Below are 25,928 nucleotides of genomic sequence, written 5' to 3'. Positions count from 1 at the left end.
TTGACGACTTCAGTATAATATAGTCTTTAAGAGGAAAATATCACTTCACCAGGCCAAGCAAAGATGCGTTTAGGCTAGACCAATTAAAAGCTATGTAAAGGATTTCTTGTAGGAGCCACACCCCAGCTCTGCAATCTGCACCACATATCCATTATTTATTAGAGAAACATGATTGAATACAATCAGAGCTTATAAGTACTGAAGGCACTTACAAGCTCCTGATACAACTGTTTAATTTTCCACAACACACAGCCAAAGTAGCGACAACTATATATTGTATACATGACCATCTATCCTTGTCAATGTCTACTATTTCTGGAATAATTGTTGTATCACTCCATTGACACCATCATCATTGCTGTCTTTCAGACATCTTGATACCTAGATAGATAGATATTTTTAACTCCACACAATCGGCTAAAGCCGTTCTTCCTTGCAGGAGATGTTACAATACATACATACAACTACAAAAACAAATACTACTGTTATAAACAAGACAATACATACACAAAATAATGATTACAAAAACTATTAAATGGCATCTGTTAAGAGGGAAGTTGGTACACTGTTCCACCAATGGGATGCTTTATATCTAGAACCGCTGCGAGAAGGTAAAATTGTATCAATATGGAGACACAAAAAATGGCTTAACCCTTGTATGATAATGAGTTTGGGTGCTACCAAAGTGCATAGGTGGCTCCAAGGGAATACATCTAGTATATGATGGTACTGGTGGAACATTACACAAACAGAATGAAATTGAACAACAAAGAATCATACGTCACTGATACAAAAATGTCAACAACATACCTTCTCAACTGAGAACATTGTGGACACCCCATTATAGGTACCTAGTAGTGTTAAACCACTCCATACTTTGACCAAGTCACTATAATAACAGCAATACTAATAACAACACCATGTTAAGCTGCCCTTCACCATTCTAATATCTTGATGACAAACGAGTAAGACTGGTTTGTTACCTCCTTGTATTCTAATACTTCCACTGCAATTGATGCACCATACTACAACATAACAGTACACGAGATATATCAAGCAAATAGCGCTGACATGCGTACCTCTCCGTGCAAATCACGAAGAGCTTGTAGAACGATGCTCTTCAAAAGTGCTTCAGTTACAGAGAGTTCTGGTGTTCGTTGAAATTTCCTATATTGCGTGCAAAGTCACAGCGAATACATGCATCAAGAACAGCAGCTCACAGTGAAATTCTGAGAAAGTAAAACTCCATCAACGATTCTCCAACGCCATTGCTAATATTTTGTCTGCGCATGCGTTGAGTAGTAAGTTGGACCACGAGGGTGTGCAGCAGCGGTTGTAAAATTTGCAAAGGCCCAGTTTCCGGTGAATCGGTGAGATTATTTTTGTGTTTTAGATATGTATATAATATATTTTGACACACGAATCCTAAAGGACACGTTTTTAAGCAAAGGCGTGCGTTAATTAGAATGTCGAATTTACTGTCTTATTATAGAAACACTCATGGCCACCAATCCTTACATGTACAACTATGGGTATGGTTATAATACTGCTGGAAACACTGCGGGAGGAACGAACTACAATTACCGCACTCAACAGCCCGCCCAGCAACAACAAGCGGCGGTGCAGCAGCAATCGCCACAACAGCAGTATGGCGTAGGATACGGACAACAACAGCAGCAGCAGCAACAACAACAATATACGCAACAACGTGCTGGACAGCAACAACAGCAGCAAGTTGGATATACTGCCCAACAGCAGAAACCAGCAGCTGCGGGATATCAAGCTGCATCTTACCAACAGGCACAAACGAACGCAAAGAACCAGTCACCATATATTACCACAACTAACACTGTGACTGCTTCGGCTGTAGCCTACCCTGCTACCAATCAATCTTATACCACCAACAACCCGTTTTCTGTATCAGGCAATAACTACTTCCAGAAACAGCAGCAGCAGCAAGCAAAGCCACAAGGTGGCACCACGTTAACTCAACAGTCACCGTATCCACAAACACCACAGCAGTACACACCTCAACAAGCTCAGGTGATCCAGGATTACATCAAGAAACAAGCACAGCCTGGTGGTGGTGCAGGAGGAAAGAAGGGGAACTGGTGGAAGGCTAACCAGGGTGGCAACCAACAAACTTATTATTGTGAGATTTGTAAGATCAGTTGTGTAAGCACTATGGTGAGTTGTCAAGTAGCAGTAGAGTATATTGTAACTTGAGTATTGTTTATAGACATACAAGACACATTTGGAGGGAAAAGCTCACAAGAAGAAAGCTGCTGGTCCTAGTCCTACTCCTTCTAATGTAACCACTTACAGATGTGATCTTTGTGACGTGGTGTGCACTAGTAAGGATGCTATTGAAGCTCATTTCAGAGGTGCTAAACATCAGAAGGTCGGTTTTGTCACAATTTGGTACTGTTTAGTATTTTAAATTTATTCTATAGGTGGCCAAGTTACATCAGAAACTTGGTAAACCCGTGCCACCAACTTACCAAGTCACAACCCCTAAATCAACTCAGCCAGAGACAGTGACAGTTCCCCCAGCACCTCCAGCACGTATTACATTTGTTGGCGGCAAAAAGTTATCCATGGGTGGCCAAAATGATAACTCTGCTGTGCCTACTGTGTACCCGCCAGCCTCTGCTGGTCAGAGTAGCACAGCCAGTGACACATCAAGTGGGTGGAGAGGTGTTTGTTGCACTATTATATTGTCTTTGGTCTCTGTTAGCAAAAGATAATTCCGGTGGTGAACCCGATGTAGAGCCAGTTGGTAAGTGATCGCGTAATATTCAAGACAGTCATTACATGACAATTGACAGGATTACAATTGGTGGTTGCAGTGTTCAAAGATGCCAAGTACCCACATGCAAAGTTTAAGTGTGAAATGTGTGACTGCTACTTCAATGATGAGTTTGCCAAAGTGTTACACTGTAAAGGACGTCGACATCGACTCAATTATAAAGTAATAATGATTTATAGTAGGGTTCTTATGTTGTACCTCTTGTTTTGTTTTAGAAAACTTACCAGCCAGATTTGAAAGTGGAGCCAACTAAACAGATGAAACAACAAATGGAGAAGAAACGTAAGAAGGAGCAGGAAAGAAGGAAATCGTTCAAGGCTGAGAGAATGCAGCAAGAAATGGGTCATGTAAGTGATATTATGTTAATCTTGTATATTTTAGCAGTGATGTCTTGGATGAATGTTGGGCATAGTTTAATCATGTGGCTACGTCTGTCCTATCCTATTTATATATAGCCATCCCCCGGCTTCTACCCGACTGGTCCAGGCTTCTACAAAAGAGGTGGTGGTTTTCACAACCCAATGATGGCACCTCGCAGGCGTTTCAGAAAGGTAGGAGGTACATTTGAAGATTGATGTGTCGTAAAGCATATACATTACAGGGTGGTAGCCCTCAAGATGACAAGCTGGTATTGAACAAACACTCCATGGTATACCCTACTGATGAAGAGGTTGGTGAGCATTATATAGAATTTTGTTATTAATTTTGTTATATATTTTTTAGCTCAAAGAAGTGCAGGCAGTTATGGGAGAAATTGAGAAGGCTTTAAAGCAGATATCTGACGTTTTGTTAGAGGAAAGTTGTGCCCAAGTAGCTGCCAAGGAAGGGAAAGATAAGTATGGTTGACCATTTTGTTGTACTGTCATCATGGTTTCTACAGGTGTGCAGACATGCCCGTGAAGAAAGATGAAAAAATGAGTAAGTAGAAGATACCATTTGTTTGGTGTTGTGATGTGATCTCTGCTTGCCAGGGGAACTGATGGGAGTAATGCGGGTAGGAGCACTGGCCCGAGGACTTATGTTACGTGGGGAGCGTCAAATGGAAGTAGTTCTAATGATGAAAAGTATGTATATACTAGTTATCACCTGGTGTATTATAGAACTGTGCTATTGGTACTTACACTGAGATGTCCATATCAAGAAGTTGTCCTGACTAAATGTGTACTATCGACAAGGGTCCAGGGATGTACTGAACAAGCATCCTAATTATCAATGTGTTCATATTTCAGGGTGTCCTATTTTGTGGGGGTTGCACTCTCCTGCCAAAAAATCAAAATACACATTGACAGCCAACCTCACTTCTTCACTACTTGCAATTGGTATTTGTTAGATATATTTCGTAAATGGCTCAGGGCACGAAGTGCCTGCATGCTATTTATAATTACATGAGGAAGGTAAAGTTGAAATATCAACATGTATTTGGCACAAATACAAGGTTATGACAGGAATTTTGAAGATACACATGAGTTAAAGAGCAGCACGCTGGGTGTTGAATGACCATGGCAGATTCAGTTCAGTTTCTTCAATGTTGAATCAGCTAAAATGGCCTACATTACAAGTTCGTCGGAAATTATCTAGGTTACAAATATTGCACAAGATACACTACCAACAGTTATCGCTCCAAATTCCTCATTATTACTTACCAAAAACACGACCAACAAGACAATACCACCATCTTCACTATATCTTACCTACCTCATCCACCACGGCATACCAAAACAGCTATTTATCAAGAACAATAAATGACTGGAACGTACTACCAACTGATACAATTGAAATTACAGATACCGATCTATTTATGACTAGACTCCAATCATATTATTGTACCTAATGTGTTTGTGTTTATGTGATTCCTGAGCACACCAGCAGGGCTGACTGCTCAGTAAACAATAATAATAAATGACAGTTCAGGTATAAAACCAGTACGCGGTCGTCTCTCATTGGCTTTTTTGTAGAAATGGTCTTTAAAATCTGCAGCTTCTTTCCCTAATCAGTATTGAGCTGGTGGTACCCAAGTGTCGGAAACCTATATGTGTAAAGACAGCAACAAAGAAAAATACTAAACATTAAAGCAGGAAACAAGCTAGGGAGAGGGGGGTGGGACATGTTGATATTTCAACTTTACCTTCCTCATGTAATTATAAATAGCGTGCAAGCACTTCGTGTCCTGAACCATTTACGAATTACGTTTCGGAATGCTCAGTCTAATATCAACATGTATTGTTAGAAGGACAAAATATGCCTACCAAAGGATGTTTTGTCTTCAATCTCCAGTCTCCTATGATAGAACTGCTGAAAGGTACCCTCTGAGGACCAGTCTGCAGCATCCAGTATTTGCTTTGTTGTGACACCTGTTCCAGCTGCTTTAGAGCAAGCTGCCCCTCATACAGAGTGTGCTTTTATATGGTGGTGTCAATTCCAGCCTCAATCATAACCATCTTCAGCCATCTAGCAATAGAGCATGATGTTACTGGGTTGTGTTCTCTGATCCAGGAAAGAAATAACTTTGTCTTAGGAGTAGAAGATTTAAACTGCCTAAATTCTTTAGTACGATCTTCATAAGCCTTTAGAGTCTCTACTGGACACACTCTAGGGTCTTCTTTAAAGGCCCGGAAAAAGAAGTCATTCCTCTGTTTAGATGACCTGCTTTGTTTTGGTAGATGAATTGGTCTAAAGGTTACCCCTTCTGATTGGTATGATCTCCATTGGATGTCTAAGCTGGGGAGATCAGCAGAACATGAAGGCCCAGTCAATGCAAGAAGCATTGTAGTCTTAAGGGTTAGCTGTCTAAGACTTAGGTTGCCATTCTCTCCCAAAGCTTTAAGGTAAGTGATCACTGTACCGACATCCCAAAATGCTGAATACCTACGAAGAGGGGGTCTGGTATTAAGTGCACTTTTCATCAACCTAGTAATGGTAGGATGTGACCCCACACTGACCCCATCAACTGGGTCATGTACAGATGAAATTGCTGACCTATAACAATTTAAGGATTGATATTGATAACCTTGAGAGAAGAGAGATGACAGAAAATTTGCCACATCTGCTATAGGTCCAGTATGGGGATCTCTTCCGTTGCTGACACCAATTAGCCCACTTAGTAAAGGATGATCCATAATTGGAGTTAGTTTTATCTCTCCATGAAGAGAGCATGAGCTTTGATGCCTCATCAGAAAGTCCTTGTGATGAATAGGATTCCCTGAGATGGGCCAGGCGATCAGTGGTGGAACTCCTTCTCGCATTAGAAATTCTTGTCCAGTTGGCATCACAACCAGGTCTGACTGGGTTGGTAGCGCCCTGGGATAATCCTCCAGCATCTCCAGTACCACGGGGAACCAGGACTGGGTCTTCCAGAAAGGTGTTATTAGTACCATCCGTGCTGATTGAACTTTGACTTTGGTGAGACACCGGTAGATCAGGCACCAAGGTGGATTGGCAAATCCCCGAAGCTGTGACCAATCCTGTAGAAATGCATCTGTGGCCACTGCCTCTGGGTCTGGTCTAACCTTGGGAGCTGTTTCGTCAGTCTGGTTGCAAACAAATCCACCTCCAGGGGACCCATTGCATCCTGAATGGTCTGGAATACTTTGGGGTTGAGCATCCAATCGCAGCGATCCCTCATGGAATGTGATTCCTGGTCCGCAATCACGTTGAGGTGACCTGGCAGGTGTTCTGAAACCAGGGTGATGTTCTTTTCTATGCACCACATCCACATTGAGATGGCTAGGTGACATAGCTGGCTGGAGGTTGTCCCCCCCCCTTCTGATTGATGCAAGTCACCGCTGTTACGTTGTCTGAGCGGAGTAGGACTGTTATACCTTGCCAAGTCTTTCCAAATACTTTCATTGCTAGAAAGGCTGCTAGAAGTTCCAAGTAGTTGATGTGATGGGATGCCCCCTGTGGGGACCAGAGTCCCCTGTGCGAGTCTGGCTGTTCAGTATTGCACCCCACCCCTTCTTGGATCCATCTGAGTCTATTGCCTGTGATGGCATCGGTGTATTTACTGGAGTTGAAATTGTTTTCTTGTCCAGCATAGTCCACCAATTCAAATCTGCTCTGCTGGTTGAGTCCAGCTGTACTACTGCATCGAACCTCTCTGTTGTTGGTGGGGTGGAGTCACTGAATTCATTAACCTCTGTAGTGCTCTGTAATGTAGAGGTGCTATTGGTAGAGCCCTCAGGGTTGCTGTGGCTTTCCCTACAAACTGTGCTACCTACCGAATTTCGTCTGGCATCCTGTTGGATTTTCCTCAGTTTCTCCTGGGGAAGTGATAGTTCCATTGATTGAGAATTGATGTTGAACCCTAGGAACACTAGGTTCTGTGTGAGTGTCAGAAGAGATTTCTTGTGGTTTACTGTCAGGCCCAGACTCTCAAAGAGTTGGCAAGTCAGTTTTACTAATTGGTGGAGTTGATCCCTGTCCTGATGTAATATCAGTAGATCATCCAGGTAGATAATCAATCGACAGCCTACTTGCCTTAAGAAGCCCACCACTGGCTTCAGGGCCTTGGTAAATACCCTTGGTGCTGCCGAGAGGCCAAAGCGCAGGCAGGTGAACTTGTAGTACTTGTCCCTCCACTGGAATGTCAGGAGAGGCTGGTGTGTTGGATGAATGGGTATCTGAAGGTATGCATCCTTCAGATCCATTTTTGCCATCCAGTCCCCTGCTTGCAGAAGCTCTGGAAGGATATGTAGGCCCTCCATCTTGAAGTGTTCTGCCCTGACAAATTGGTTGAGACCCTTCAGGTTTATTACAGGTCTCTGCCTTCCATCCTTCTTTTCCACCAGGAAAATCTGGGAGACAAAGCTGTCTACTGATAGATTGGTCTCCACTATTGCACCCTTCGTCAGCAGTTCTGTGACTTCTAGTGTCACTAATGCTGCGTTCTCTTCTGATGTCTTTATCGCGGGTGGTACCCGAAATTGATGTGGGGTGGATGTGAGATCTAGCTGGTACCCACCCACGGTTTGAAGTACCCAGTGGTCTCTAGTAAGCACTTTCCAGTTTTGAAGGAAGTTTGCTACACGCCCAGCCAATTTTGAGCTATCTATTGACAGGTTCATGGTGTTGATGAGAGCCTGTACATAATGCGCTTGACCCTTTACCTAAGTACTGGTTACAGCATTTAATGAATTGTTTACAGTACAAGATGTAAGATCGTGCACACGATTGTTTATACATAGTCATTTCCTTGACTACTGGTGCTTGGGATTGGTCTTGTTTCCCAGCGATTGCCAGCCCTTCTGTTTGCTGTAATTGCTGCTGTAATGTCCACCGCCCCTGTGGCTTCGATATTTTTGGGGGTGGCTCTTGTGAAAACCCTGCCGATTCTTGTCGGTACCAAGGGTCTTGGTTAGTGCCGCTGCTGCTTTGAGTCGCTCCTTGGCCAGGGAGCCAAAATTGTCTCCAAATAACATGGGAGGAGCATCCTTATAGTCAGCGTCCCCCAACAGTTGCTTCAACTGAGGATTCAGTTGGGTAAGCACTGCATTCCTGCGGGCAATAGAGTTGTGCTGATTTGCGTTGCCTATCAGCTGTAATGAAGTCTGTATTGCTGCAATAGCCTCAGTGGGTAATTTCATCTCCGCTGACTCCAGGACGTACACCAAGGGATTTACAGCATTGAGCCAAAACTGCTGGCGGCGTAGTCTGCACGTCGAGTTCCTGCTGGAACAGTACTGGCAACAACCGGATCTAACTTTGGGCATCTCAGCCAGCGAGACTCTGGTAAGCCAAACTTGGTAGCACGGGACTTCCTGGTAGTGTTGTCCAGCTTCGACACAAATGCCGTCTCAGTGAAAGCCCCGGCCTCCTCTGACAGTTTGTATAAACTCTGCTGGGTTTCCGGTTCGCCATTTTCATCTTCTTCATCCTCCGCCTCGTCATCAGTAATCGGCTTGATGTCATCTCCTGAAATGGTCTTTCTCCTCTTTGCAGCAGGGAATGCCGGATACGAGGTCGCTGTGATGCGAACCGGCGAGCGAGTTACTGTTGTCACTCGCTTTTTAGTGTCGACATCTCGGCTTGCATAGCCTTGACGCTTTCGGCCAAGGATTTTACAGTTTGAGTTCTTCGTCCATCTCCTTGAATAAGTCGTAACACGTGTTCGCTGTCACAGCCAAATAAAAATAGCCAATGAGAGACGACCGTGTGTTGGTTTTATACCTGAACTGTCATTTTACGTCATTTAACTCATGTGTATCTTCAAAATAGCTGTCATAACCTTGTATTTGTGCCAAATACATGTTGATATGAGACTGAGCCTTCCGAAATGTAATTAAGAATGACCCATAACACCTCTGATGGGTCACAGAATTGTTTGGGGTTGTGTGATGCTACTGCAAATTTTCTACAGTTAGCTCTTGGGTGTAACTCATTAACAACTATTTTGATCTTTGGCCATTTGCTTTGACACAAGTGCAGTTGGGTGTGAGGTACAATGCATGTATCACAAACACCCTGCTCTTTCCACTTGTAGTGCCAATTTGTGGGTAGTGCATGGCTTTATTGATTGTTTTTTCTGGTAAAAATAAAGCAGCAGTTCTCCTTAATATACTGCTTTATGTATTGTGCAGGGCTGTGTAATGGGCAAGTGAATAATAGAGAACTAACACTTTGCTAGCCAGTATTTACTATTGGGCATGTACTGTCAAACAGTTATTCACACCATTCTTCCCTTGATGTGGTGTATAAGAGATCACTAACATTGTAGGACAAACAAGCTTAAGAAGAAATTAATCTGATTGATTATTAATTTAACTTCTCAGTAATTGGCAAAGCTGTCCCTCCTTGTTGGAGTAACAAAAAGAGATTTACATTACAGAGACAATTAAGTGACAACACAAAACAAATAAAAAAAGAATGACACTAAACATATAATTATAAAGAATCAGTTCATTGATTGTAGTATGGATGTTCTAGCAATATTATGTAAATTTTCTAAGTAGGATAAAAAGTGCTGAAGTAAGGGTGGTCATCACCTGACATGTAAATTATGCTAATTCTTTGTACTTGGCCTGTAATTAATGAATTAAATGGTTTACAATGACATGTTTTCATACAATAGACAAACCCACTGAAGCCCTCCTTGATAAGATAGCCAGTCTTCTACCAGAGAGACTATTGGTAAAATACACAAGCGTGTACACATTGTAATAATGATGTGTTTCAGTCTTCAGAGAGCGCATCTTACACGGTAGCAAAACACATTAGTCAGTCGGCATTGCTGATCACTGCTAACTATCCATCACCACTAACTGTTCTTGCTACCCTAACATGTACTGAGATGAGGGAACAGGTTGATGAAACAGCCATGGAAGGTATGCACTAGATCATTGATCTTGGGGGAATGTTTTCAAGTTGGTCATATAGAGAGGTGTTAAGATAACTTCGTTTGGAGGTTTGCAGCTCACAGTAACTCACTCCCTATCAACTGATGCAGTGCCGTAATAAAGAAATTTATATTCTTCTTGAATCCTTCAGAGAAACCAATTTAAAACTTTTGGGTTTGTGCACCATGACACAAAGCTACTATTTTAATGCCAGGCTTCTTGTTTTGTAAACAATAAATGTACCAAAAATTGCTAGCAAGTATCTGAGTTTGTTTGGCCCTAATTTTCAATGCTCATGTAGTGGTTTTCAAAGGGAGTAAGTTACAGTGGTACGAGTTATTGTAATAAAATATGTCAGAGGAGGTTGGACATGCTCTAAGTGCCACTAAATAAATTACGCAAATGTCGTTTTGTTGGGGAGGGTAATAAGCCGATCTCGTGAGCAGTTCGTTCCATGGATCATCATTGTTCATTGTTCCACAAGTCTGGTGTGAAGTTTTATACACCAAACCACGGCTTATCAATTTATCCAGAATTCAAGCCATTTTTACGAAACAAAGTACATTGCCTTGAAGCTTACGTTAAGTATTTTCTGAATATCTAATGAATCCCAGTGAACCCCTTCGTTTTTCAGTTTTGAATTGTGACTATTGAGGGTTACGTGAAATACCAAGTAAAACAATGCAATTAAAATGCCATTAAAAGTGATATATGTAGGTAGCGCTTATAGTATGTGCAAGTTGAGCTGGATCCTGAAAAACAGCTAAAAATTAAAAGTGCGTTTTTCTCAAGAGAGTTAACATTTCAGCCAACCAGATGATAAGTGGTGACAGCAAAGGTGTCAACAATAGACACGCCCATTTTGGCTCCATTGCAAGTTCAGGAAAGGGCTGTAATGGACACTGTACTTTTGTGGCTTCCACATATGAAATGCATGGTGACAATTTTGATTGGCTGTAAATATTGTGTCAGATATTTGAATGAAAAGATTTTGAAATATTTTTAGCAGGTCAAGCAGTGCTACAAATGAGCCAAATTTCTAAATCGTGTGTAATTGCATTCGTGAGTTATTAAACATTTTAAAGGATCCAGGTGAATGTGTACATACTATAGAGCGCGTCCAACCTCCTCTGGCAATATATAGCAGAAGACTTTTAAGTTGGCTACTTTACCACCTCCATAGAAAATTGTTCATTAATAAATTGCTGATTTATTTGTTGAAAGTCAGACTGTATGTATCCAGACCAAGAGTTCATAATATTTATATGAAGGTATACAAATATCACGGACAGGCAAAATATAGCAATATATTTTAGTCAAGTTCTCCTGCTATATATGTATATGTATGGGGATCTATGTAGTGTTTATGGTAGGGTGTATGCATATGTGAGGTGAACTTAAAAATTTGCGACACTTAGGAATCAAGTGGCTATCGTATGCTGTGCTAATAGTGTATTTGATGATATAATTTGGTAGCATAGTCATTTGTAAAACTATTTGCTAATTTTTAGTGTTTTGAAAATCACCAAAAAAAAAGCTGCTGAATTACAATAATCACCAAATACACCATTTACACGTGCAATGATTGTATATTGGGGGAGGGTTGGGTTGGAGACCAGTTGAATGTGATATTGTTACCGTTACAGCGGAACGTCAAGCTGGTGTATTGGATAGGCCTAGCTGTTTAGCTGCCTTGGCAGCTCTCCGACGAACCAAATGGTTTCAGGTTTGCAACAGACGCTACTACTAATATATACACCTTATTAGTGACAAGAGACCATGAGAGACAGAGAGCACTATTGCAAACCTGTTAACAACTCCGGCTGCTGTCTAACTAGCTGCCAGTTTGCAGAAGAACTGACCATCTGTGTCGTTGCAAAACTGGCAGAGAGACAGTCAGCTGCTGTTGAATAATAACACTGAACAGTGTGTTATTATGTGCTGCACAGTTTGCTGCTGCCACTGCTGCTGTGCATGTCAGTTTGCACAATAAGAAGTTAATATTGTTATTATGCAAAACTGATCTGGTAACCCTGTGTATATGTTCGTCATGTGTGTGTAGTGCAGTCAACTGTCGTGTGTACATTAATATGTTGTTTTAAGCTGTAGTGGTATGTTATAAGTACAGTACATAGGGTTGTTAGAATTGCTAATGTATGTGGGAGAGTGGCTTTAGTATACTCCGTTCACAACTATGGCTTATACCCCAGTACTTTGCAGTCTGGAGACTGATTTGCTTTGATGTAGCTTTTATCACATGTTGGGTATGAAGTAGGCATGAACAGTGTCAGCTGTTAGCAGAATCTGTTGTGGTTTTGACCTTAACTTTGTAGCTAACCTGTGGGTAGGATATGTTATTGTGCATGTCTGTGACATATTAATTATTGTAGTGTATGTTTTCCTTCTATAGTCAATGGCACACTCTCTACCATCTTGTGTGATAGTGTTGAGGGTGTTTAAGGACATGTGCAGTCGATATCCTGGTTATGATCAGCTGTCCTCTTGGGTAAGTAGCACTGTGAAGTGTGTGTTTATATTGTGTAACTGTTGTTGTTTTTGTTAGGTACAAGAGTTAGTTGTTCAGAAGTGTATAGCTAGTGCTAATCCAGATTTTTCTAAGCCGGGTGATGTGTTGCGTCGTCTCATTGAGTGTATTTCATCTGGAATGTTCCTACCTGGTATGTAGTGTAGTTTGTCAGAGAAATTACTGTAGAGATTTTGAGGGACAAAGCTTTTGTGAATTTTGTGAGCAATGATGATAGCCTTGTGAAAATATAATCAAGTTTGAGGTTTTCATATAGTTATTACCTTAGAAAAACAGTGTTTAAAATGTTTGCTAACGTTTCCTAGAATTTCATATAAAAATGTGGAAATCGTTTTTTGCACAGTTTTGCAAAAGTTTGTCCCTCAAATAATTTCTGGCTATATGGTAACTGTGTGTGGGTGCATTAATTAACCACTCACTTCCAAGTTTGTAGAGGCTCAAATCTATTGCTCATAACTTACAAACCATACTAACTAAACATTATTTTGTTCACTATGTAACCACAAAAAAATTGACTAAAGCCACCACACATGTAAAAGTTCCCTAAATGAACAGCCTATCACTGTTTATAATAGTACACAATAAACCTAACCTGCCAATAAATAAAGTGACTAACTCTCCCAAATCTGGTTAACAACTACACGGGTACACACAAGGCCACTGACCTAAGAAGTGCAAAAGTCAGATGTCCAACCATTATTTCAAGCATGCAGCTTGGCTATTAACTAGAAAATACAGTGTGTGAAGTGTATGTTCTGTTAGGATGTTTTGTTCTACTAATGTGTAATTTGTACAGGTTCCAATGGACTACTGGACCCCTGTGAGAGAGATCAATTAGACAGCATTGCTTATCTCTCTGTAGAAAACCGGGAACTTGTCACATACACAGCTCAGGTGATCCACTGTTATGACATCATTAGCATTCATATTGTTGTCATGGTTACAGTACATGCTACGACAAATTGCATTTGGGAAACTACACAGTGTACTGGGTGTTGAGCCCCTTGCAAAAGATGATGCCACGCCTACAAAGAGGCCTGCAGGAAGTAATGAAGGCACACCAGCTGCTAAAGTAATGAAGACTGAATGAGCTACTGCTATGAACAGACTGATGCTTTTATTGCTGGAAACTATAGCCAGTTTTAGTTTTTATTATATACTAGGCACTATATACACTGTATTTAAATAACTATTATTATGTAAGCATGTAGATTGTAGTAACCACTGTGATTGAACATGATTATAAATAGGTGAATATTCTGTAACACAACTTGGAAACTGTTTGAAACACCTTGAGCAGTGATCCATGTGGCACCCTACACTTGGTAGTGCTTTTGTTCAGTTCAAAACTTCAAATGTAAGGGAATTAGGTTTTTTTTTGTTTTTCAAGGCAAAGTGTTAGCAAGAGTACATAATAAAAATATTAATATTTTTATGTACTCTTGCTCTACCTCTGTTTTCCTCTTTCTGTGTTCTATATTCCACCATTCAATATTTTGAGTCCAGATTAAGAAACCTGATCAACATTAATGCTGCTGAATGCTAAATTCTCATATAATTAACCCTATTCACTGACAGTGTTAATGCCCCCACCTCCTATTTATGAAATAATAAATAAATGCGATTGATGATGATGATGTGTGATGTCAAGTTCTAGCTATCCACTTGGCATGTAGCTCTTCAGTTGTCTGCTTCAGTTCTGCAAATCGATCTTGTATGATGTCTGTGATCTGTTTCCTGACTACCACCTTGTGACAAGCAAACACAATTACACCAGGAAGACACAGTTTCAGAATAACAGGGAGTATATAGTAGCCAATGGAATGTGTTTATGTTGAGCTGATAACCTGAGAAAACAATCATACTTTTGCCACAACTTCATCTTGTTATTGACTGTGAACAGATATGGATGGTTCCCACCTTAGGAAATAATTGTGAAGTGCTGTATGTAATTAAGAGCTTCCACGATATTTTAAGCAGTTCACTCAAATCTCAAGCCCTTACATTACTCCATCCAGGAGTTATTGAACTTATGAGATAACAGCTCAACATGAACATACTATCAACACAGTTGGCATGTAGTTCAGTAAATTCACAGCATACTAGCCGGGCATCAAAATTGATGTCTTAAAATAGTATACTGTACAACAATCTTATATGGGATATAAGACAATCTCATCCCAAAACTCACTGCATTGCTCTTTTGCTTGCGATGTGTTTCCAGTAGTTGAGAGAAGTCAATAGGATCACCAACGAATACTGTGATTTTCTGTATGAAGAGATACCACATGACTTAAATATGGCCATGTCAATGGCCTTACAGAGGGCTATTTTTGGGAGGAAAAAATCTCCAAACTTCAAACTATTAGTGCCACAACAATTCTTGAATGGTTTGCTGCTTATAATAATTTCTGTCCCAAAAATAACCACTTTATGGTATGAAAGAGGAAAACAGGACACAGGATGATGTTCTTTATAAGCAGAGGGAAAGAGGAATGAGGAAAATTTTTATTCAATCTACACCTCAATCCATGCTTTCAATAACTCTACCTTGAATAGTCTTGGAACATAAGTCTTGTCAGGAAGAATAGATTCCATACCTGCAAAAGTAGTTACAATTCAATACAAGTTATAAGATGGATTACTGACCAGAGTGCCAGAATGGTAGAACAATCGGATTTCTCCTCATGTCAGCAATAAGACGTCCTACTCCCCACTTCAGTCTCATTGTAGTGTCGGTGAGGTTAACTTTACCTATAGCAGGTCACAAAACTCACTATGAAACTAATTGCATATACAGCCTATATAGCCCTGGCTATAGTATTGTACAACAGTGGTGATTCTAGACCTGACCTACAGGGGGGACCCAATTAGGGAACAGCATAACTATTGTTGTTTGACTGTAGTATAAAGCAGAATTTAAGGGGGTCTGCAGGATTTTTGCAATTTAAAGGCTTGAAAACAGCCTAAAATTTATGCTGATAACATGAAATATGCTAAAAATAACAATGCCAATCTATACTGCAACTTTTCTCCACGATTTTTAAAAAGCTATTTTTCAGCAGGGCCCCCCCTTAGAATCGCCTATGATGTACAAGGTGAGCTGAGCCCTGAGAAAACAGCCAAAAAGTTCTAAGAGGAATAACATTTCAGCCAACCAGATGATTAGTGGTGTCAGTAAAGAACAGATGCGTGTGGTTTGGCTCCATTACAGGAAAGGGTCATAACAGACTATGCACTTTATGGCTTATGCATGGTGAAAAGTTTAAATTATTGTGTATACATGCAACTTTAAAACATTCTTAGCAGGTCAAACAGTACTACAAATGAGCCAAATTTCAAGAACTAGTGTAATTCCATCCATGAGTTATTGAATGTTTTGAAGGGCTTAGCTCAACGTGTACATGCTACAGCTACTATAACCAGTACCAAAGTTCTGTCACATTGGCAAGCTTAAGGACTTAGTCAAATTTTAAGACTTCCTTCTTATGGACAACCTGATTTCAGCACTTGCCAAGAAGTGGAGCACTAGACCCCCTACTAAGCACAGACGGACAAACCTTCAGGGAAAAAGTGCACCCATCCACCTTCATTCAAGTGAGTTATACAATAGTCCACTGCCTTCTGGTACACCCCATCACCTCTGACCACTGGGATGGTCTGCAGTACAGAGAAACAAACACAATTCAAGCAAGCCAATATACACTATTCAAGTTGTATTTGTCATTATAGGCCTGTCTTTTGATGAAGAATATTTGAGAATACAAAAAAACCTGATATTAGCACTTTACAATAGAAGCATATCTCTTCAAGATGTTTTGAAATAGATCACTGTTGGTGAGTACATTTTAAAGATGAAAATACAGAGTGTGGGTACTAGTGTTTAGATACCACACACCTTGAAAGTATAGACAAAATAACTGTCTTCATATCATCTACATTATACTACTGGACTTTTCAGTGACCACACATTAGTACAGTATAAGTTGTCCCATGACAGTTTTTGTGTATAAGATTACCTACAAATAACACTTGCCTGCATTACTGTTTGGTTAATAGTCTGCATCCACACATTGCCCTTACAAAAAAATCTTTGCTATGACACAGAACCCCCTAAATTTAGGCTTTAGTGCATCGCTCTTCTTTAACTTAGCTGGGTCAGTGATGACCCAGGCTACACTGAATGTTATGCTTTGAATACTTTGGAACATATCCGACCACATGATATGCATATGTTCAAGACAAACACACACAATACAATAGAAAGGCACAGACACGCTACAGTACCTGTGATCGTGAGAAGAAATAACTTAACAAAAAGTTTTTGTATAAAATTTCCTTTGCACCCGGTATCCTGAAAGAAAGAAAAGTACATATCAACACAACTAACAACCATAGACTAGGAAAAATGGCCAACACTCTGGCAAAAGAAGAATGTAATTGTGTATATAGGCAGTTGCTTGGATGAAAGAGCTTAATAAAAAACCACTCCTTTCCTGCTTTAATGGTAGCTCACTATTACATACACACAATAAAACAATCTTCTAAGTGCTGTGAAACAAACCACACAAAAACAGCACTGTGAAAAAAGGTGTGGCCTTAAAAAGCCTGGGTGAAAAAAGTTGTGGGATCAAAGGTGGTAACCAAGAAATGGCTACAATGATGTTAATACTAATAAATTTTAATCATTGCAGCTATTGCATTATTAAATTTACATCATTGCAGCCATCGCCACCTTTGATCCCACAACTTTTTTCTCTCAGGATTTTTAAGGCCATACCTTTTTTTGCTTTCACAGCTTGGCTGTTTTTGTGTGGATATGGATATCACTTCCTTTCGTAATTGCAAGTTCCAAAGCCATGGCCTTGATACTTCCTTTTAACCTTTTCCCCCTTTACTACAGCAGGAATCATCGAAGACTGTGTTACGAAAAACTGAAATAAGAAGGTGCGTATATCCCAATGATAGCTGGGCAGATTTGACTCAAGGGGAGATGCCCTACCCTGAGGAAGCTTCCACAGCAGAAATGGTTAATTATATTGTTCAAGCTACAGATACATGAAAATGGCATTTTCTGGTTCTGAAACAAAAAAAAAATGAGTATGTTTCCTGCCCGCACCGGCTGTACTTGGCTGCACGACACACTATTTTCAGAATTTTTGTAGTATTCTATTAGAGCATACATATTTTTTTGAGCATCTCAATACAAATAGAATTTCCAACGAGTTATCATTCTAGTGTACTAAACCAGAACTTTCATTTATAGGTAGAAAACTAGAAATCAAGTGAGGTGAGCAACTGACAGCAGTGGCACAGTAGTAAAGGGCTTGGGTATGTAGGTATGGAGGTCCCTGGTTTGAAACCTGAGAATTATTCCCGAAGTTTTTTACTGCTCAGTGACTGTTCTATAAGAGTATCTTGATTGTGCTTTTTTCACAAGTTTTGGTTTTGCTTTATACAGTATCTCCTTAGCTAATACTCTCAGTGCTTTCAAACCATAAAAGGTTTGCGCTCAATAGTAACTTCATGTACAGACCAATTTTCAAGTTGCTCCATCAAGTGGATTACCCTGTAGGCATGACAACAAATCACTTAAAGTATGCGAAAAGAAAATTTGTATAAGATGATTAAGAAGAAAAATACGAAGAAAATAAGATGAACTTTGATAGAGCTGTGAAACTTAACCGATTAACTGATTATCAACCAGTTATTTTTAGAAATTCAGTTATTTCTCATAACCGCATAACCAATCTTTAATATTTTCACTCAAAAAATGTACAGTTTGGGCATTCTTTTCGTTCTTTAAATTGATACCCCACTTGTTACAGGATTAGCTTTGTCTTGTTGCCTACTATTTGGCCACTACAAGTACAATCTGATAAGTTACACTATACATTCTGAGGTGCATGTAGCTTACAAACTATGCCCAGCATTAAAAATTTCATTCAGTTCATTTAACCGGATAACCAGCAGTTATGATTTGCCCAGTAACCGGTTATGATATTTTATCCAGTTTCACAGCTCTAAACTTCGAAGGCACATATCTCAGTGGTGGCTGGGTGGATTCAACTCAAATTTGGAATAGGAAGTGAGGGAGTTTCCACAGTAAAACTGGTTAATTTCCATTCAGGCACTATTGAGCTACAAATGCATGAAAACAGTGTTTTCTTGGTTCCTGTAAAATACACACTTGTCTGTCAAAAGTCCGCACTAGCTGTACTTGGCCGCACGACACACTATTGAGTGTCTTGATACCCTGACCTTCTTATATACATACAAACATTTGATTATTTGTGGATGGTGTTGTCATAATATAATATATTGCGTGGTTTGTGAATAGAATTAGTGGATGCTATCATATATAAAAACAACTCTTGATTGTATGTACGCACATGAAGTCCTTACCATCTCACGTGGTTTATAAAATTTCTTCTAATAGGCACCATACCTTTAAAATAGTATCAAAATGATAACTAAGGACACAGTAAACACATGCAGTACAAACTGACACTACAAACCAAAACTACATGCATAGGGTAAGACATATCTTCTTTACTGTCTGACTGAGGATCAATGAAAGCTTATTAACCCCTCCTTTTGGTGAGTGGACTCCCAGAGGGTGGATAGGCAAGTCACAACAGTGGGGACCTGGTCATGTACCTGGTCAGGAAGCTAAGTCATTCACTCTATAAAGAATGGATGTTGTATCCCTGTTGCTGGGATAGTATATATCACCAATCACTATATGGCTAGCTTGTAAGGGAGCCCTGACTCTGCCTGGTCTCTGCCACACCAATATATACTGTATGTACCTTCAACTATCAGTGGCCACACATGAGTGTTACCATTAGCCAATAGCTACACTACCAACAAGTGGTGTTTCATTACAAGGTTTGCAGCACACACACACACACACACACGCACGCACGCACACACACCCACACTTACCCCATAGTAAAGGATCATCAATACAAGATGAATGGTTACTAACTGTTATCAGCGGTGTTCCCTTAGGTCTGTCGTATATAGCATGAGTAATACGATCAGTGTTCTTCTGTTGAATGTTAACTGCTAGTTCTGTAACAAAGTAAAAGTAGCCCATGCTGATTACTGAGTAGTGTAGGGTAAGTACAGAGGGTACATTGAATTTGGTAGGCCCATATAAGGTACCAGGTGTACCCAGAGGCCTACCAAATTCAATGTTTCAATCAGTTTTATAATTGTAATTGTTTAATTTTTAAACAGGGGGTCCACTCAGTAACCAAACACTGGTTTTCAGTGGAGCCCTGTGAGCAAAAGAAGAAGAGTACAAAACACAAATACAACTATAGATACAACACCAAAAATAAACATGCACACGCACACACAGACACAAAGCAAATACAAAGAATTAATATTTAATTCCAATACAATTTTTTGAATGACAAAAGAGTAGTAGCCTCCACAACAGTTGATTCCACAGAACACAACGATAATAAAAGGACCTTTCCCAAAATTGGTAGACATCCTGGGAATGAAGAGACAATTGGTATTACGGTCAACATGACCAATCATGTCTTTAGAGTATCGAAAAATATCTTGTAAATATGATGAAGAATATTTATGTATGGACTTAAAACTTGAATAGCAGCATGGTATCATTAATGCTCTGTTAAAGTAAAGGATGATCTGGAGGTAATAGATGATGGAATTTCTTAAGGAACTTGGAATGCACTCTTTCAGTCGTAGTAGGACACCAAACAATGTCAAACAAAGGCATCACAAAAGCAGTATAAAGTACACAGAGTACCACTAGTGGCAGTGACCCATAGCAAAGAATGGAGGCAATTCGAGATCTTACTCTAGAGACCATATTAGAGATGTGTAAGGTCCAGGACAGCATAGGGCTCCTAGGTATCAAACAGAATCTACTTGAGCCAGTAAAGTACCTCCAACTGAAACTTTATTTGTAATTTTCTGTCAACTTCCTATGAACATTGAATTGGATTTGACAGCATTTAAACTCAATTGAAAACTTCACTCTACTATGCTCAAATCCAAATGGCTACAGTGCAATTCAGCATAAAAATCCAAGTGAGTGTTTTATGACAATAGGCAGGTCATTAATATACAAAGAAAAAGCAAAGGGGCCTAATATACATCCTGGGGCATACCAATTGACACATGACTCCAGTTAGATAGTTCACGGCTAAACAAAACTCTTTGCTGCTGATTTAAAATATAACTACCCAGCAAGTCATAAGATGTTCTTCGAAATCCGTAATAGCTTAATTTACAACGTAAGATTTCATGGTTGATGGTATCAAATGCCTTGGCAAGATCTAAAAACACAGCACCAGTATATTTGCTCACATCAATCAATAGCTCTCAACCATTTGCTGTGTGGAATGACCAGAACGAAATCCTGATTGGTGAGCAGAAAGCAGTCTACTCAACAAACAAGAGTGGTTCCTTTTATTCCGTCACAAAAATAACGTACATACATGTACTTGAGACTTTACGACACCATACACAAACTATTTTAATAATAGGTGTATCTATCATCTGTTTATATACCTCGATTTATACCATTACATTCTTACTTAAGAAGGTCTTCGACAGCAGATATGTAGCCCCACAAATGATGTTGGAGGGAATACGCCACGACGGCTTCTTCAAAGATGACAGTAGCGAGGGGTAAGGCCAGTCTGTCGGGGTGTTGCCAACCATGACGCTAATTAAAGGTCACCACGAATATTAAACCCACAATCGAAAAGCTGCCATGGTCGTAAGTGCCCTAGTCTCAGTGGCGCCGCCCACCTGAAGGGGCGGACGGCGCCAGATTACAAGTGCCCTTGGTGCCGGATTGCAGTTACTAGCAGACTCGCTCACATGTGTCTTATGATAATAAGCCAGGGGGAATGGAACTTCAATAGGCGTTCTGCATTTGCCTGGCCACATTTATGCGGCTATTGGGCGGGTGCTGTCAAAGGATCTTGCTTTACAGCACATCATTTATTTTGTGAGTAGCTAGCTAACTATATGTATACATGGATGCTGAAGTGCAACATGGAAGACCTTGGGTCAGAAATCAGAAAACATGAGGGGCAGAGCATAGATAATGTATAATTATACCTTTGTATTTGACTGCCATGTTTTCACGCTCCTCTTAACATGCTTGAGAGGTGCTGGAGAAAATTCTGGATGATTTCACGACAGAAGAATGTAATTTATTAAGTTATCCACTGAAAGGTAAACTGATTTGGCTTCAGTTTATCTATTGAGTGTTCTATTAGAGTATATAATATTTTTGCCAAAGATGAATGGTTACAGAAACCAGTGAAACCCCTTAAAACTGCATCTGCTGCAGTTCCTTGAACCTCCTGCACAATTTATAACTCATGATCATATGTTAAAGTTAAATAAAACATTTTTCAGAATTACACCAAAATTTTAACCAGTGTGGGGTTTTTCTTCTGCTTCTAATCAATATACCATTCCCACAAATACCCTGCTGGCCTAGTGAGAATCTATTCCTTGTGAGCCTGTATATAGCAGTGGCATATATGCAGGTGGTCAAGATCAAGATACGCAGTCAAATACTCTAATAGAGCAGTCGCTACATTAAGGACTTCTGCAAACTTTGCAAATTCTACAGCAATGACTTGAGATTTTTTTTATACCTACTGGAGAAGTTGCTAAGAAATTAGAACTATATTGTCACTCAAAAACATCAAAAGTATATCAGCCAAACAAACATTATAACTAATCATTCTTTTATTGGCTACAGCTTTCAGTGGTTGCTCCAAGAGAGTCACAATGAAGAACTTTGTACTGTAAAGTTACAGTACTAGTTAGGGATGCATATCCATATTATTTGATGTGCTAGTTAGGTATGGCTTCATATATAGCTACTATTGATAGTATTCCAGATCCTACTACCCAGTGCCCTATACCAAACCAGACAGTCAAGACATGAGGTATATATTATGATGGAAATTTTAAATACTTTTAAAATGTAGACCATGCATGTGTGCATTCACAAAGCAGACTTCATGGATGGAACAACTGCCTACTTTTACCAGTTTGCACAATACATTGCTAATCCACCAAGTATAGTAGGGGAACGAAAGCTAGCTGATTTTCATGGTGGAGTGAGTAGTGAAGTTGAAATTAATTTTAATGTAGCTACATGTATTACCCCCCATTCAGGCCATTGTCAGTTCTCATGTTATGCTATTATCCATATATGATGCTAGCTGAAGGAAATGAATAATGATAAGCCAATTAAACCCCATGCATATGGAGAATTTGTGAACTATACTGCATGCTTCCTGTATAGTGTGGCCTGTATAGTGTGGGACACGCTAATTTTATTTTGACAGTGACTTGTGGTTGATGGCTATATGACCAAGTGTTTCTAAGCTAAAAGAGAAAGTTCACTTGTTTCTTTGATATCCAATGTGTGTGTGTGTGTATGATACAATGGCAAGTAGTATCATTGCAACTCTTACTTAATGCTTAACTACAAAATGGTAAAAAAAAAAACATAGTGAAACTATTGAGCAATGTACTGAGCTACAACATGCAACTAGACTATTTACAACATGACTGCTTGATACATGGAAGTGTAATGCTCAAGATTCAGATTTTTCTGTAGGACAACATTTGTGACTCCAAGGTCTAAAATTTCTTTGAAACAAGAATACATTTTGGTACCCTCAAAGAATTTATAAATCCCAAACAGCTTAACTGGTTCAAGTAGCAGTTGGTTAAGACAATACACATCATGATAAAGAGACTGCCATTGAGCAAACGCATGCACAAACTGCAGTAGATGACCACAGGTGAGTTCTGTCATGATGGAAACATTCACAGTCCAATGCTTGTATAGTACATCATCAGTAGCTTGAGTAAATTCCTTGGGTGGATCAACCATCAAAGATATAATCAAGACAGAAATTAAGTTAGTTGGATTTAAGCTAGTATCACAGTAAAGTCTCCAGAATCTTGTAATGGCTAGGACAAGATGAAGGTCAGCAGAAAATTGTGAAAACATTACTTCACTGCATTCCAGTACACCATAAAGCATGGACTTTTTTTCAAGTAGCGTAATCGCAGGAATATCTAGTAGACGAGGTACTTGGACTGTTTCATTATTGTACTCGAGTTGTGTAGTCACTTTCATTTTGATGTGTTTATAGTCTTTGTAATTACCCAAGCATCTTTGATATTCCAGTAATTCCCCATCCTTCTTGCAAATAATTCCATATATTACTTTTCTCACAGGAATTCCAATTTGATGGCACCAGCTACTGGTCAAGTCTTCCGCTGCAACTCTCAAGTCCACATCACGAAGACAAATTGCATCCATCAATAAGTTGGGAATCTTTCCTTCTACAAAGCGCTCAACCACAAAATCTGGGATAACACAATGCTCCTTGCATCTAAGACTTGGTTTCTGATTCAAGTTGGAATATTTATGTACAGATGCATAATAAAAATCATAAGCTTCCTGCATATTTGCAAGGGGATTTTCATGACTATGCTGTGTGCTTTTGTATACGCTCATAGTGCACTCAACGTGTGAGGTAAATCTATTGGCAAACTGTATTGCACTGCTAACAGTGAGGTGTGTTAACTTCAAGTCACAGGGTTTTCCCTTCATTAACACTCTTCGAGTAAAGTCTTCTAGTGCAGGCATTGTATCGTTCCCCATCACAGCTGGAATCAGTGTCAAAAGTGCTGGGTCTGTTAACCCCAACTGATTTATGAAAGCTGTATGTGTATAAACATTAGCTACTATTGGATGGTCCCTCCATCCCCTCCAAGACAGATTTACATACGGTATATAACCTGATGGAATTGGAAACACAAAGAAATCAGAATCAGTACTAAGTACTGGGCCATTCAAAGCTATTGCCATTCCGGCTAAGTACGAATCTGCATCATCATCAGCAATATGAAAGCAAACACCATCTATACTACGCACCACCTCAACCATTACCTGACGAGCAAAGTAAGGAAGGAAACGTTCTGACAATGATTGACCATGCATCAACTTCCACACCCTGGAAATATCTTTACTTCTCCTCTCCAGATGTGTCTCCTTTTTCTTCTCGTCTAAGTCTATTCCGTCAAATACAACATAAGGTGTCACACCAGAGCTTAACAGAGCTCTGAAAAATTCTTTGATGTGGTTTGCAAAGGTGACGTAATCTCCTCCGTACACACTATTGATCCCCTGCTCATGGTACATCGTATGGCACACAGAGTAGCCATCTATGATCAGGTTTCCAGTGACTCGTGTTCGCTTCCATCCAGCAAAGTTTTCTTCGATAAAACCTGTTAATCCACGAATACCCATGCTAACTGGTTCACGTGAGTAGAAGTGCTCGCTATTTGAAGCACGTCGCTCTGGCGGCGCCCTCACCAAGTTTTGGTCATGTTGGTGGCTAGGCAACTATCCGCACAATCCACTAGTGCTGCTACAGCAAGTCTGTTCTGCACAAAAATTTTTTCATTATAGTTTTAGCTAGTTGTTTAGTTAGTCATGATGAATGCTGGCAGTGTGCCAGGCAATCATCCATACCACAAAGATTTACCCACCATGAAAGAGTATCTGAGCTTATAGTCAGTCAAAGAGAGAACTTCAAGACAAGACATTTCAGCTTAATCAGTTGCATAGTGTCGTTATATTCTATGACTGCCAATGGATAACATTGTTCATATCCATTATAGTGTACCGCACAAACATAGTTATTGACCAACCCACTGATGGTCTATGTTTTCAGTGCAGAAAATTCGATAGAAAAAAATGATCAACTGATAGCTAGGATGGTTAAATGTTCACATTGACCCATCCCATATACAACTTTGAACTTGAGTTGTCAGTTACGATAGCTAATCATTGGCAATCACTTCAGTGAATGAGGTGCCGGTCATCTGTCCCATCTGCAGTCAAGTCAGAGCAGAACGGCAGCCAGCAGTTGAGTTGGTGTTGTAAGCTGGCAGATGCATGGTTGTAATGTTCAAGGGAGCTGATCTGCAATCTGCTAGTGTTCCTGTCATCTACAGAGAGGGACAGAAGGCTGTGTGCTACTGATCAGGTATTCCAGTATCAGCTATAACTATGTGAAAATCAATCAAGGTCATTCTGCTTCTATGGAGAAACTCAGCACTGACACTGTTGTGGATAGCTAGTCAAAGATATGCATTTTGCAATACTGTCTGGTATTATAATTGCTTCACTAAGTTTTAAAGT

At 39.9% G+C, this 25,928-nt stretch overlaps 4 protein-coding genes across 5 annotated transcripts; 1 reads left to right on the top strand and 3 right to left on the bottom strand.

Moving 5' to 3' along the window:
- Positions 1-172: 172 nt before the first annotated feature.
- LOC136262515 (ribonuclease P protein subunit p14-like) lies at positions 173-1,325 on the bottom strand. The gene is made up of 5 exons (XM_066056814.1): positions 1,221-1,325; positions 1,080-1,167; positions 940-1,025; positions 811-889; positions 173-381 (listed from the first exon to the last, which is right to left on the bottom strand). Exons 1-5 carry the CDS (start codon positions 1,289-1,291, stop codon positions 310-312), a joined length of 396 nt encoding a protein of 131 aa, XP_065912886.1. The 5' UTR covers positions 1,292-1,325; the 3' UTR covers positions 173-309.
- On the top strand, positions 1,212-13,955 carry LOC136262513 (zinc finger RNA-binding protein-like). 2 transcript variants are annotated; one of them, XM_066056811.1, is made up of 19 exons: positions 1,212-1,370; positions 1,493-2,187; positions 2,240-2,401; positions 2,454-2,685; positions 2,738-2,779; positions 2,829-2,971; positions 3,025-3,156; positions 3,265-3,360; positions 3,411-3,479; positions 3,533-3,645; positions 3,690-3,727; positions 3,781-3,873; positions 9,876-9,934; positions 9,981-10,128; positions 11,787-11,866; positions 12,551-12,646; positions 12,704-12,818; positions 13,482-13,579; positions 13,632-13,955. In XM_066056811.1, exons 2-19 carry the CDS (start codon positions 1,501-1,503, stop codon positions 13,773-13,775), a joined length of 2,547 nt encoding a protein of 848 aa, XP_065912883.1. In that variant the 5' UTR covers positions 1,212-1,370; positions 1,493-1,500; the 3' UTR covers positions 13,776-13,955. The 2 variants fall into 2 exon arrangements, with proteins under 2 accessions (XP_065912883.1, XP_065912884.1); XM_066056812.1 differs by lacking the exons at positions 11,787-11,866; positions 13,482-13,579; positions 13,632-13,955.
- Positions 13,956-14,265: 310 nt separating this feature from the next.
- On the bottom strand, positions 14,266-21,439 carry LOC136261511 (tafazzin-like). Its single transcript, XM_066055520.1, has 9 exons — positions 21,268-21,439; positions 19,634-19,762; positions 19,091-19,133; positions 16,973-17,039; positions 16,246-16,345; positions 15,335-15,439; positions 15,236-15,285; positions 14,877-14,954; positions 14,266-14,433 (listed from the first exon to the last, which is right to left on the bottom strand). Exons 1-9 carry the CDS (start codon positions 21,392-21,394, stop codon positions 14,332-14,334), a joined length of 801 nt encoding a protein of 266 aa, XP_065911592.1. The 5' UTR covers positions 21,395-21,439; the 3' UTR covers positions 14,266-14,331.
- A 1,825-nt stretch (positions 21,440-23,264) lies between these two features.
- LOC136260174 (protein asteroid homolog 1-like) lies at positions 23,265-25,031 on the bottom strand. The gene has a single exon (XM_066053804.1). It carries the CDS (start codon positions 25,029-25,031, stop codon positions 23,265-23,267), a length of 1,767 nt encoding a protein of 588 aa, XP_065909876.1.
- Between the last annotated feature and the right edge of the window lie 897 nt (positions 25,032-25,928).

The sequence above is a fragment of the Dysidea avara genome, chromosome 7 (assembly GCF_963678975.1).
Source record: "Dysidea avara chromosome 7, odDysAvar1.4, whole genome shotgun sequence".
Taxonomy (NCBI): Eukaryota; Metazoa; Porifera; class Demospongiae; order Dictyoceratida; family Dysideidae; genus Dysidea; species Dysidea avara.
This window is presented reverse-complemented; position numbering and strand designations above follow the sequence as displayed.